The sequence below is a fragment of the Vulpes vulpes genome, chromosome 2, assembly GCF_048418805.1.
Source record: "Vulpes vulpes isolate BD-2025 chromosome 2, VulVul3, whole genome shotgun sequence".
In the NCBI taxonomy this organism is placed as follows: Eukaryota; Metazoa; Chordata; class Mammalia; order Carnivora; family Canidae; genus Vulpes; species Vulpes vulpes.
The window spans coordinates 13976236-13990624 of NC_132781.1; the positions used below are offsets into that span (position 1 = coordinate 13976236).

The window sequence follows — 14389 nt, forward strand, 5'->3', positions numbered from 1 at the left end:
GTGGGGAAGACAAGGATTATCCTACTAATATTGAACACAGTACAAGTCAATGATTTATTCATTGTTTTATTTATTTTTTTTTTATTCTTTTTTTTTATTCATTGTTTTAAAGATGAAAACTTGCAATGAAGATGCAGTTTAAGATCTTTAGGAACCAAATAAGGGGTACCTGCCTGGCTCAATTGGTAGAGCATACGACTCCTGGTCTTGGGGTTGTAGGTTCAAGCCCTACACTATATGTAGAGATCAGTTAAAACTAAAAAATATGTATATTTTTAAAAAGAACCAATAAGATTTTATTGGAGTATTTAAAGCAAAAACTATTTGATATCAACGAGAGATTAACAGAAGCATAATAGGCCAGAGCAGACTGTGTCAACTGTTTAACCTTCAGGGATACACATTGGTTTTAAATATATATGGGCTGTTTGTTTAAAAAAAAAAAAAAAAAAAAAAGTCATATAATGAATCATAGGTAAAACCTGATGAATTCCAAAAAATAGAATGTGTATAGTCCACAATCTATGTAGTAAAGTTAGAAGTTAAGATTAAGCTATACTACTAGTTTATACTTGCTTGAAATTTTTATTTTTTATTTAAAAAATTTTTTAAGATTTTATTTATTTATTTATCAGAGACACAGGCAGAGGGAGAAGCAGGCTCCATACAGGGAGCCCGATATGGGACTCGATCCCAGGACTCTAGGATCATGACCTGAGCCGAAGGCAGACGTTCAATCACTGAGCCACCCAGGTGTCCCTGCTTGAAATTTTAAAATGTATATTCTCATAAGTAACTTTTGAGTTAAGGGAACATCAAACGCAAAGATTCAAGCAGATTATCAAGTAGTGACTAAGTCGTGCTGTCGAAGCTGGACTCAGAGGCAAATTTATTCAGTAAATATTTGAGCACCTACCTTAGGCAGTTGAAATACACTGGAAGAGAAAATTGACCAAAAACACACATGAAGTCTTAATCAGTAGTTAGAAAAATATATAAAATAAACCTTAAAGAAAACAGGAGAATGTAAAATAAAAATACAAGTAATAATTAGAAAAGAGAAAAAGGCAGGCATCTGGCTGGATTGGTCAGGAGAGCATGCTATTCTTGATCTGGGGATTGAGAGTTCAAGCCACATGTTCATTGTAGAGATTACTTAAAAATAAAATCTTGGGAGCACTGGATGACTCAGTGGTTGAGTGTCTGCCTTTGGCTCAGGGCATGATCCCGGGGTCCTGAGATTGAGTCCCACGTCATGTTCCCACAGGGAGCCTGCTTCTCACTGTACCTGTGTCTCTGCCTCTCTTTGTGTGTCTTCCATGAATAAATAAAATAAAGTAAAATAAAATAAATAAAATCTTTAAAAAAAGAGAAAGAGAAAAGGAAAAAAAATTTTTTTTAAGATTTATTTATTTATTCTTGAGACACACAGATTGAGAGGAGAGGCAGAGACATAGGCAGAGGGAGAAGCAGGCTCCTCGCAGGGAGCCCGACACGGAACTCGATCCCGGATCTGGGGATCACGACCTGAGCCAAAGGCAGGCGCCCAACCGCTGAGCCACGCAGGTGTCCCAGAAAAGGAAAAATTACTAATCCATTCTTTTAGAAGTCTGATCTTTGAGAAATGGGAACAAAATGCTAGTTTACAGCATTAGTAATAAAAAAGTGCTATAAAAATAATGAACTTTTTTTTAAAGATTTTATTTATTTTTGAGAGAGAGAGAACATGAGCAGAGAGAGTGATAGAGGGAGAGGGACAAGCATACTCCCCACTGTGTGGGGAGCCTGACTCAGGACTAGATCCATGACCCTGAGATTATGACCTGAGCCAAAGTCAAATGCTAAATCACCTGAGAGCCACCTAGTCATTTCTAGAATGAATTTTTTTTAATCAAAAGAAAATCATATATAGGAATTCTTATAGTAAGACCTTGGAGAATTCTCACTTCCCATACTCAGGAATTAAATTTATTTGAATAATGAGGTATAAGTATATACTATGCTTATAAATTTCAAGTCTCAATGACTCATATCAAGGAAAGAAGTTTGGAAATTTGCCATAGTATTTCCTACAAAAAATTCCAGACCTCATGGTTTTATGGGTAAAATCCTTTGAAATGATTAGAAAGCAATTTCCTTCTTAGAAAAAAAGTTCTAGGGCATAAGGCAAAGAAAAGATTAAACCTTTTCCATTCATTTTACAATTTTAGACAGTTCTAATATGAAATAAAGCATTGTTTTTTGTTTTTGTTTTTGCTTTTGTTTAAATGCAATTTTCTAAAGCTTAAACATGATTTACCCCAGGAAAGAAAGTATGATTCATTAATTCACTCAAAGCTGCAGGGACAGTTGATAAAATTTAGTATCTATTACTGTTTTAAAAAAGCTGTCAGAGAACTAAAGGAAACACTAAAGGTAAAGCAGAAAAAAATTACAGATGACAAAAGGTAATATACCTACAAAAAATTTGGTGATTACAAGATATATAGAGCTTCAGTTCCTTGTTCCTTGTTGAAAAAATTTGGTGATTACAAGATATATAGAGCTTCAGTTCCTTGTTGTTGCCTTTCGTAGCTTGAGTTATGTGTTTGACTTGCACACGTGAGTCCATAGTTACACATATTAGTGTTTCTCATGTGTCAAGGAAAAACAAGGTGGCCAGTGGTCCGTCCGGCCAATGAGAGTGAGGAAGTATCCTAGGTGGAGGGGGTAGATATGCTTAGTGTGTCTCTATGTGTAGATTTATCCTCTTCCTACCACCATACTAGCCTTCCTGAAAATGGAACCCACAGACTCCCTAGATGTAATAAAGATTTTTTTTTTTTAATTTTTGAATTTACATTTTGGTGATAATCACAAAGTAAACTAACAGGTACATATTAGGGATCATCTGAATGACCAGCACCAGCCCTTTATCCATCTGTGTTTGTGATAGCATCATATCAGTACTGGGAGTCAGCTAAAGTAGTTTTTCATGCATTATTCCTCAGATTGCAGTACAAGGACATAATGTGGAGTCCAGTTCTCAAATTAAAGCATTTGACTTCATATGATGTGTTTTTGGTTTACCTTAAGAATAAATGGGAGAGATTAATCAAGAAAAGTTTAGAAGACAGAGTAATGATGAAAACATGCACTGCTAGTTGTTAGAGCATATTATACACCACCAGAATTAGCACCATGATACCAAAGGAAACCAGACCAAAGAAGACCATTAAAGAGGCATTATATGTGAGAATTTGCGGTGTGACAGAAGTGTCATTTTGAATCAGGACGAAAGACTGGACAAATGATACTGGAATAATCAGTTTAGAGTTTCAGTGGGGGGTAGACCTCTGCCAACATATACCATGACTAAGAACATCCTTGGGAAGGTATATCTGATTAGAGAATGCAGGAAAACTTTAAAAGAAATTATTAAAGCCAGAATAAGAAAACACACACATACTGAAAGAAAAGAGAACACTTTGAGTTTTAAAAATAAAAATAAAGGGATCCCTGGGTGGCACAGCGGTTTGGTGCCTGCCTTTGGCCCAGGGTGTGATCCTGGAGACCCGGGATCGAATCCCATGTCGGGCTTCCGGTGCATGGAGCCTGCTTCTCCCTCTGCCTGTGTCTCTGCCTCTCTCTCTCTCTCTCTCTCTCTCTCTCTCTGTGTGTGACTATCATAAATAAATTTTAAAAAATAATAATAAAATAAAAATAAAAAATAAAAATAAAAAAGACACCTGCGTGGCTCAGTGGTTGAGCAGCTGCCTTTGGCTCAGGGCATGATCATGGGGTTCTGGGATCGAGTCCCACATTGGGCTCCCCAAAGGGAGCTTGCTTCATCTTTTGCCTATGTCTCTGCCTCTCTCTGTGTCTTTCAAGAATAAAAAAATAAAACCTTTAAAAATAAAAAATAAGAAAAGGCAGAATGCAAAGTAGGAAGAATCCATAGTTGTAATTTGTATCTTTAACCTATAAAAAGCAACTATAAATAAGTAGGAAAAAAAAAGAAATGGGACGAGTGTGGAGAGAGTTCACAGATGAAGCATAATGACTTGACAGGGATTTAAATGCTGATTCTCTATAGTAATTGAATTAATTCAGAGACCATGATGCTCTCATACCATTTCTGATTGCTGGAATATTATATTTAGTGATGGTACCTACGGTTGGCAAAAGTTTAGTGAGATAGGAACTCAGTGACGGAGTGTGAGTTGGTATCTAAAATTCTATTTAGTATTGCGCTCCTACTAGAAACCCAGTAATATTGGTGGGGGTATATTTTAAGGAAATAAGTAGAAGCACATAAAAATTTATAAACAGGGATTTCACCATAGCACTATTTTAAAAAGATAAAGGAGACAGTAATTCTGAATGTCAAAAGACTTTCAATGTAATACATGTACAATGTTATACATAAATGTGTATGTTCAGAAATCTATCATATTCAGCAATGGAAAAAAGACCGGAAATGAATATAAAACCTCAGAAGTGTGATGGTATTCACTAATAATGAATTAGGACATTGTAAATGTAAAATTAGCTACCAAATAATTACTCTTAGCAACTGCTCCACATGGGAAAAATTTATTCTAGTTTCAGCAAGTTAAATGAGAAATGAAAGTTTTTAGAAGACTAGAGCCATTCCAACTTAAACTCATTCATTTGTTCAGTAGATATTGAACAGTGAACTATGGAAGCATTCTTTGAGCATTTTGCCCTGGTACTGAGGATAAAGTGATCCTACACCTCATGGTTGTCCCAAACTATCTTTGAAGAGCCTTAAGAAAAGCTCATTTATAAAAATAATTGGTTCAGAATAGCCCTATACTCTATTTATTATGTTTAAAATTCATATGAATTCAATATATATATATTTTAAGATTTTAGTTAATTCATGAGAGACACAGGCAGAGGGAGAGAAGCAGGCTCCATGCAGGGAGCCCCATGTGGGACTCAATCCTGGGACTCCAGGAACATGCCCTGAGCCGAAGGCAGACGCTTAACCGCTGATCCACCCAGGTGTCCCGATTCATTATATATTAGATTATCTTACTCTATATTCCTAAAGAAAGGCAGCTTTATAAAATGGCTCTTTATAGTATATTTTTCTTCAGTCTTCCCTATTGTCATTTTAGCATTAGACTCACAGGAAGAATATTGATTGTGTTTTCAACTGCAAATAGCAAGAACTGGGGAGTGGTCGTCAGTGACCAAGCAAAAACAGGTACACTGACAACCAGGTGGGACTCGGTGTATATATATGTCTGAGTGCATCCTTGGGCTCATAGCATCAATAGAGCTTTTTAAAAATCGAAAAGAATACATTCATCTGATGTGTTGAACAATATTTCAACTCAGAATACTGCTTAAGGACATATAAACATTCATAGCATTTTGCTGTGTGTGTAGGTGCTCCTCAACAAGTGGTGACTCAGATCATTAGAGGGCAGCCTGTCTCCACCGCAATCTCTGCCCCTAGTGCAGTTTCCTCGACACCTGCACAGAAAGGATTAACTTCGGGAACATCCAGTACAAATCTGCAGTCTTCAACCTCACAATCCCCTCGCCCACAACAGGGACAGGTGAAGCTTACCATGGCTCAGCTCACTCAGTTAACACAGGGCCACGTAAGTAATGCAACTTCATTTTAACATTTTAACTTTTATTAAAAGTTTTTTAATTCCACTTAGGTAACATTCTTAACTTTACAGGTGATCATTTATTTATTCTTGCATTAAGTTTAAAAGCATGTACTTAGGATGTCCAACTCTTAGTTTTGGCTTAGGTCACAATCTGAGTGATGAGATCGATCCTGCATCAGGCTTCACGCTCACCAGGGAGTCAACTTCAGATTTCCCTCCCTCTACTCCTCCTCCTACTGTCTCTCTTTCAAATATATTTAAAAAACAAAATAAAACCAAAATCATGTACTTATTATCAAAAGTTTTATAATGCACTTTTTTTTTAAAAAAAGATATCATTTATTTATTTATTCATGTGAGAAAGAGAGAGAGAGGCAGAGGGAGAAGCAGGCTCCATGCAGGGAGCCCGACGTGGGACTTGATCCTAGGACTCTAAGATCATGCCCTGGGCCGAAGGCAGCAGCCAAACTGCTGAGCCACCTGGGAATCCCCTATAATGCACTTTTTAAAGAAATAGCTGCTTCCTAGAGTTGAAGAAGAGATGTAATAAATTACAGTTATCTAAAGTCCTTAGATTGTGAGCTAAAACAGTCAGATAATCTTTTTAATTACCAAAACATTACTAGATGACCAATTTCCATGGGAAAAATGAAAGTTGCTTCCCTCCAAGACTCATTATTGCTATTAGCTCTTCAAGTAGTAATCAATAGATTAAATACAGTTCTATAAAAACACCAGGAGGTTTTTTTACGGAACTTGACAGGCTGATTTTTAAAAGTTTATGTGGAAGTGCAAAAGCAGAAAGAAAAGCTATAACACTTTTGAAGAATAGGAGGCTCTGCCCTATGTGATAACCTGATAACCAAAACTTCTTACAATGCCTCACTTATTAATAATGCAGAAAGTGACCCATGCATATGTGGACACTTGTTTCATGATAGAGGTGTCACTGCAGGTCACTGAGAAAAGAACAGACTGTTTAGTAAATGGTGTTGAGACAATTGAGTTTATATGGGAAGCTATGAAAGTAGGCCACTACTTCACTCATAAACTCAATTCCAAGAGGATAAAAGTCCCACCTATGAAAAGTAAAGCTGTAAACTTTCAGAAGGTAAGCTAGAAGAAAAGTTTCATAACCTTAAGGTAGGAAAAGAAAGGCTTTCTTAGTTAAGAAAAAGCATACACAAGGAAAATATTTATAAATTCAACTACATCAAAAATAACTTATATTTGGCAAACAAAATGAAAATGAAAAGAGATGTAAATACAAAGAAGGACTATTACCCAAAATACATAAACAATTAACTAAAAATCAAGAAGACAAGAAGACAAAAAGGCAAAGCTCAGTTTTAAAAAAAAGGCAAACTAACTCGAAGGGGGAAAAAGGAAATCTAATTGTCTAAAATAAAAAAAGTGGGGATCCCTGGGTGGCGCAGCGGTTTGGCGCCTGCCTTTGGCCCAGGGCGCGATCCTGGAGACCCGGGATCGAATCCCACATCAGGCTCCCGGTGCATGGAGCCTGCTTCTCCCTCCGCCTGTGTCTCTGCCTCTCTCTCTCTCTCTGTGACTATCATAAATAAATAAAAAATTAAAAATAAAATAAAATAAAATAAAATAAAAAAAGTACTGAACTCTCTTAGTAATATGGGAAATGCATATTAAAACCATGTATAGGGCAGCCCCAGTGGCTCAGTGGTTTGGTGCCACCTTCAGCCCAGGGCCTGATTCTGGAGACCCGTGATGAATCCCACGTCAGGCTCCCTGCATGGTGCCTGCTTCTCCCTCTGCCTCTTTCTCTCTCTTTCTCTCTCTGTCTCATGAATAAATGAATAAAATCTTTAAAAAAAAAAAAACATGTACATAAGAGCTCGGTATAAATTAAAATGTCAGGATCATGAATTGGCAAAGACATGAAACAAAATGAACTTTTACGCCCAACTGGTGGTAGTATAAATTGTGGTTTAGTCATTTGGAAAACTCCTAGACATTTTCTAGCAATGTCAAGGATATGTACATATGTCTGGGAGTTCTCCTAGGTGTATTCCCTATTGGAAGTTCTTGTTCACGTGAGCATCCTCAGGATAATGGACATGAGTGTTCATAGCACGGTTCACAGGAGTAAAAAACTGGTAACAACCCAAATGTCTACATACTATCAATTAGGTAAATTGAGGTACATTACTTATAGCAACAAAAATGAAAAACTGCAGCCACACAGAACCAGATTGTTGAGCTAAAAGAGCAAGTAACAAACTTCTATTATGATTCTATTTGCATAAAATTCAGAAGTGGACAAAACTAGCTGTATTGTACAGGGATACAGGGCTACATTGCCTACCCAGAGGGGCATCATTCCCATCATGTTCTCCATGGATGATGCTCTTGAAGTTGTGAACCTGTAGCCCTATAAAAATCCATAACTGGGGCCTGGGTGCTCAGTCAGTTAAGTGTCCGACTCTTGATTTTGGCTCCGATCATAATCTTGGGATCATGAGATTGAGCCCTGCACTCTGTGGGGAATCGACTTGAGATTCTTTTACTTCCTCTGCCCCTTCCCCACCCCCGCCATACATGTGTAGACTCTCTCTCTCTCTCTCTCTCTCTCTCTCTTCCCTAAGATAAATAAATCTTAGAAACACAAATCAAAAATTGTAGGGTGCTTGGGTGGTTGTCAGTAGAGCGTCCCAACTCTTGGTTTTGGCTCAGGTCGTGAGATCGAGCCCCATAATGGGCTTCATGCTTAGCAGGGAGTTTGCTCCAGATTCTCTCTCTCCCTGTCTTCCTCCTCCCCAAACTCTCTGAAGATAAATAAATAAATAATACCAAAAGAAATAGATCAATACCTAAACAGGAGCACTATGAAGATGTGCTGTCTTACGGTAACAGTGAGCATAGGGATTACCTCCAGGAGAAAAGAAGGGAATGGAGATCAGAGTAGATCACAGTGGGGGCTTCTTGCATAATGGTAATGGTGACCTGAATGCTGATTTTATAGATGTTTGTTTGTTTATTTATTTATAGATGTTTACTTTATAATTATTTCCTAAACTATACATGAATTTTGTGTGTCAGTTTTGGCTGTTGGGAATTTGGGGTGGGTTGTTTTTACTTTGCTTCTAACTCTCCACCATGTCCCTGGTAGTTAAGGTCACTGGATTAATAAGTCCTGAACAGAAGAGACAGTACATACAGAGCTTTTACTTCCTCGTCCCCATTTTGATAACTGTGTGGGCATTAGCAACCTTGTTGACTAAATATTTGTATTCCCTGTCTAAACCCTGCGCTTTTTACACTTGAGCGTGCACCATGGGTAATCTGGTGCATGTTGAAAAACTGAGACCAAGAGACCTGGCTCCTCATTGTATCTCACCTTTAACTTGGTCTCTAACATTGGGCAAGTGACTTGGACTTTCTAATACTGATTTCTAATTAGTGATAAGATAATAGTAATATTTTTTCTCCTTATTCCACAAAGTCACAAGTCCATTGTGAGGATCAAACAAGACAGTATGTATAAAGATGCTTTGAAAATTATAAAAAAGGGGATCCCTGGGTGGCTCAGCAGTTAAGCCCCTGCCTTTGGCCCAGGACATGATCCTGGAGTCCTGGGATCGACTCCCACATCGGGCTCCCTGCATGGAGCCTGCTTCTCCCTCTGTGTCTCTGCCTCTCTCTCTCTCTCTCTCTCTCTCTCTCTGTGTGTGTGTGTGTGTGTCTCATGAATAAGTAAATAAAATCTTTTTTAAAAATGAAAATTATAAAATAACATGAGTATAAGATGGCTTAAAATCAGAATCTTGTGGTGGCATTAGTCATTCACGTCAATCTTCTTGTTTTATAGATTAGGGAAACTTAGCTATGGAGGGGTAATGCTACTTGTAGACAGATCCCTGACTGTCTATTTGGAGAGTCTGCACTGGAACTCTGGGTTATTAGTTCACATTTTTTTCATTCTACAACATTTTTGTCTTTCCAAATAAATACTTTTATTTTAGCTTATGTGAATTCCTTCTGATGCTATTCTGTAAACATTCAAGTATATATTTTCACTACATTAAAGGATCTTCCCAAGTAAAAGTGTAATACTTATAGATTGATGCTGTGAACGCTGTTTACATGTTGTCTGTTGTTTTCCATAGGGTGGCAATCAAGGTTTGACAGTAGTAATTCAAGGACAAGGTCAGACTACTGGACAGTTGCAGTTGATACCTCAAGGGGTGACTATACTTCCGGGTCCAGGACAGCAGCTGATGCAAGCTGCCATGCCGAACGGTACTGTTCAGCGGTTCCTCTTTACGCCTCTGGCAACAACAGCCACAGCAGCCAGCACCACCACCACTACTGTTTCCACTACAGCAGCAGGTAGAACTTGGGGTTATCAGAAATGCACATTATTACTTGAGTTGCTGGGCTAATAGAGGGATAGGAGGCCCACTGCTTCCCCTTGGAAGGATATGCCTCAAGCCAGTGAGCTTAAGATGACTGGTCAGCCTCACAGTATCTCTTGTTCCTACAGACTCCTTGTCATCTCCAACCCGCCCCCTAAAAAAATAGAATTGGGATGGGGAGCAAAAAATAATGGCTATCATGGTAATTGTGCCTAGACTTGCTTCTTGCCCTGCCTTGTAAGCACTGATTGAGCCATACAGATAATCTCAGGGAAGGTGGATCTATCCAACTCATAGCCTACATTTGAGAGCTGCAGGTCCAGAACCACTTTGTTAGCCTCTTACTGCAAGCTACCCTCACCATGCCGTAGGAGAAAAATGAGGGTTTAGCGTTAGCCTCTACCAGAAGTCATGGCTAATTTCCAGAGACTGTGCCTTGCTTTAGGAGCCAGTGTTCAGGAGGCTTAGCAGCATGTGCAGAGGGCAGCCATGAAACAGAACCTGGATCCCCAGTTAGGAGAGTCCTAACTCAAGTGTGTCTATGGAACATTTCTAAGGTATCAGTGTTACTGAAATTGAGAATTCTCGCCTTTAGAAAACTCCCTTCAAATTCTTCTTTTACCATGGTCCTATGTTCTAGTGTAATAGAAATATTTAGTCCTTTTTTTTCCCCCACAGGTACAAGTGAACAAAGACAGAGTAAATTATCACCCCCAACACAGGTGCAACAAGCCAAAACCTTGCCAGCAGCTCAGTCATCAAGTGTGAGTCCTCCAGAAGCCCAGCCACAGACTGCTCAGCCTTCAGCTCAGCCCCAGTCCCAAACCCAGCCCCAATCCCCAGCTCAGCCTGAAGTTCAGACTCAGCCTGAAGTTCAGACCCAAACAACTGTTGCATCCCATGTCCCTTCTGAAGCACAACCCACCCAGGCACAGTCATCCAAACCCCAAGTCGCAGTACAGTGTCAGCCTCAAAGTAATGTCCAAGGACAGTCTCCTGCTCGCGTCCAAAGTCCACCACAGACTCGAATACGTCCATCGACTCCATCCCAAGTGTCTCCTGGACAGCAATCCCAGGTTCAGACTACAACCTCACAACCGATTCCAATTCAACCACATACATCTCTTCAGATACCTTCCCAGGGCCAGCCACAATCACAACCCCAGGTACAGTCTCCAACTCAAACTCTTTCATCAGGACAGACGTTAAGTCAAGTTACTGTTTCATCCCCATCCCGTCCTCAGCTACAGATACAGCAGCCACAGCCCCAAGTCATTGCTGTGCCTCAGCTGCAACAACAAGTCCAGGTTCTCTCTCAGATCCAGTCGCAGGTTGTGGCTCAGATACAGGCTCAGCAAGGTGGTGTGCCCCAGCAAATCAAACTCCAGTTACCTATTCAAATTCAGCAAAGCAGTCCTGTGCAGACTCACCAGATTCAGAATGTGGTTACAGTGCAGGCAGCCAGTGTGCAAGAGCAGTTGCAAAGGGTTCAGCAACTCAGGGAGCAGCAGCAAAAGAAGAAGCAGCAACAGATAGAAATTAAGCGGGAACACACTCTCCAAGCTTCTAATCAAAGTGAAATCATTCAGAAACAGGTAAAGTTATTAAGTAAAAAAGCAGCATGTTCAGTAGCTTGAATTATTGTGCTGTGCAGTAGACTTAGTGTTGGTTGTGTTAGGTTTCCTACGTGAGACAAAAGTCATTGATGCTTCAATTTAGAAGCAGCACTGGATTGACAAAAAAATAACAAATGACTACCAAGGCTTGGAACTCTGTATTGGATGAAAACAATCAGTGCTTATTAAAAAAACTACCTGTATTTTGGGAGAACGAAGATGGAAAGAATGGAGTTAGGAGTTTAAGTGCCATTAATGCAAAACTGGAAGGTTTAAGTTGAAAGCCACTTCAGGCGCCATAGTACTTTCTTTGAAGTTATTTGCAATGGTCATTCCTTAGTTTGCTGGGAAACTAAGCAAATTATAAACAGTTGAAACCTATTTGCATTTCTAGCCACACCTTTGTAAAAGGTTGAAATTCTACTCCAGAGTTTAAATAAAAAGTGGCATCCTGTAGTAGCATCTTAGTGAAGTAAGGCAATTTAGAGGAATTAGAATTATTCTACTTAAAATGAAGTCACACATATAAGATCCTGTAGCATCACTAGAGAAAACTGTCTTTGCATCGACAACATACACCATTCAGCATTAGTCAGGAGTTTGTGTGTGGATTTCAAGTGTTCCCAAGTCACGAGACCTGCATCCAGTTCCGAGGTCTCCCCTTCACAGTCTCTGAAACTCCTCTCTCTACCCTGAGCTCTATATCTTCATTAATACTCCCTCTCTTTCCAGCCATACAAGATTATTGTAATGATTGAAAGAGGTCATGTATGTAGAAGCACTTTTTATTTTTTATTGGGATATGTTCAACATACAGTGTTGTATAAATTTAAGGTGTACCACATGTTGATTTGATTCATTGAAATTTGGAACATGATGGCTCTTGTAGCAATAGTACTTCTATCACATCATATGAGCATTTCTTTTTAGGTAGAAATAATTAAGATAGTGTCTCTTAGCACATTTGAGGGTTCTAATGCAACATTGCTAGAAGCACTTTTTTTTAAACAGCAAAGAGATTTTAAAGGTGTATGGTAATACTCTTATAAATCAATGTCATGTATATGTTCAAATGCATCATTACCCAGCTTTTAGTACTGTGTAAATTGAGAATTATTACAATGTCTGTCTTTATCCTAATCTCCATGCAAAGTGGGATGGGAAGGAGGGGAAATATTTGAAATGAATGTCTAGGAAGAGAGTGTAATGCTAAAAAAAAATGGCTATTGGAGAATGATAGCTGAGTTAAAGTTACAGCTTATAGTACTCATTTAATCTCAAGTAAGTGAGTTAAGTTTTATATGTCTGAGAATCTCTTTTATAAAATTAGCCCTTTCAGCGTTGTTATGAGGAATAATTGAGGTATTGTTAAGTGTTTACTTAGTACAGTGCCCAGTACATGGTAAGCTCCCAAGCCATATTTTTGTAGCTCTAATTTTATTTGTATTATGATATAAAATTTTTAGTTTCTTTGAAAAACATACATGTGCTCATATTTCTACTGTTGTTATCTGTATACCAACTTGTAGTCGTTATAAAATATGCACTTTGGGATTTTGTTCTGTCCTGAAGGTGGTGATGAAGCATAATGCTGTAATAGAACATTTAAAGCAGAAAAAGACCATGACTCCAGCTGAAAGAGAAGAGAATCAAAGGTAGGGAGAAATGTTTGTAACCCAGGAACACAGGGACTCGTTGTATACCAGCCTTTCCTCTTTAGTGTCCACACACACACAGGACATTGGGGTTTCCTTTTTTTGTTTGTTTGTTTTTTAATTTTGCCTGAAGTTCATTAAATGAGAACACTTGGCACTACTAGCTGTTCATAACTGGTTTGAATCACTCTTTGAAGCTTTCTAGTCATAGAAAGTTTGTGTATCAACTGTAAAGACATAGAAAAATTATTTCTTAAGCCTTTCAGGATTACATGGATTGTGTATTTCTCTCTAGAATGATTGTCTGTAACCAGGTGATGAAGTATATTTTGGATAAGATAGATAAAGAAGAAAAGCAGGCAGCAAAGAAACGGAAGCGTGAAGAGAGTGTGGAACAGAAACGTAGCAAGCAGAATGCCACCAAGCTCTCTGCGCTGCTCTTCAAACACAAGGAACAACTCAAAGCTGAAATACTAAAAAAGAGAGCACTCCTGGACAAAGACCTACAGATTGAAGTGCAGGTAAGAAGGTATTTCCCTTCCTTCTGTGTCCAGTGTTTAGCACTTTATTTTTTTTTTTTCCTTTGCAACTTCGGCTAAGCTGTAAATATCATCTTGTTCATAGAACTTACATTTTTGTACATAGACTAAGAACAGTGGGACACATGTCTTTTGAAATAGGACAGAGGCTTTATATCTGGAAGTATATTGTAATCTCTAACATAGCCACACTAAGAGATCAGTCTATTGATTTAAATAAAAACATTTTGAGAACCCTCTCGGGAATAGCTTTTACTGTCTTTGACATAGTCTTGCTAAGTTTCATGACAAAGGTAGACCACGAGCTGCAAAACAGTGTCGAAGGATAGGAAATAAAGAGTTGCCCATTAAATAAGACACATTCCTCTTTGAGTTGTAACTGATCCTACAGGCATTGCTAATTCTTCGCTTGCTTGGGGAGTTCATTGAAAAATGAAAAAGGACATCTATTCACACATATTTGAACAGCTTCTTAAGAGAAAAGTAGGTTATCTGAATCATTCCTGGAAGTATTTTGTATATTTTAAGATGAGAATTTTAAAAATTGATCAGCCCAAC

General features: G+C 38.5%; 1 protein-coding gene across 31 annotated transcripts in view; it reads left to right on the forward strand.

The window, feature by feature from the left end:
* The window catches only part of BPTF (bromodomain PHD finger transcription factor), a 157389-nt gene that overhangs the window by 118206 nt on the left and 24794 nt on the right, over positions 1-14389 (forward strand). For 16 of the 31 annotated variants that reach the window (XM_072746802.1, XM_025999603.2, XM_025999600.2 and 13 more), the window contains 5 exons: positions 5401-5618; positions 9773-9995; positions 10700-11616; positions 13210-13292; positions 13588-13813. In XM_072746802.1, the coding sequence (XP_072602903.1) occupies positions 5401-5618; positions 9773-9995; positions 10700-11616; positions 13210-13292; positions 13588-13813 (1667 nt within the window). The remainder of the gene's footprint in view (positions 1-5400; positions 5619-9772; positions 9996-10699; positions 11617-13209; positions 13293-13587; positions 13814-14389) is intronic. The other 15 variants (XM_025999609.2, XM_072746809.1, XM_072746815.1 and 12 more) reach the window with 1 other exon arrangement.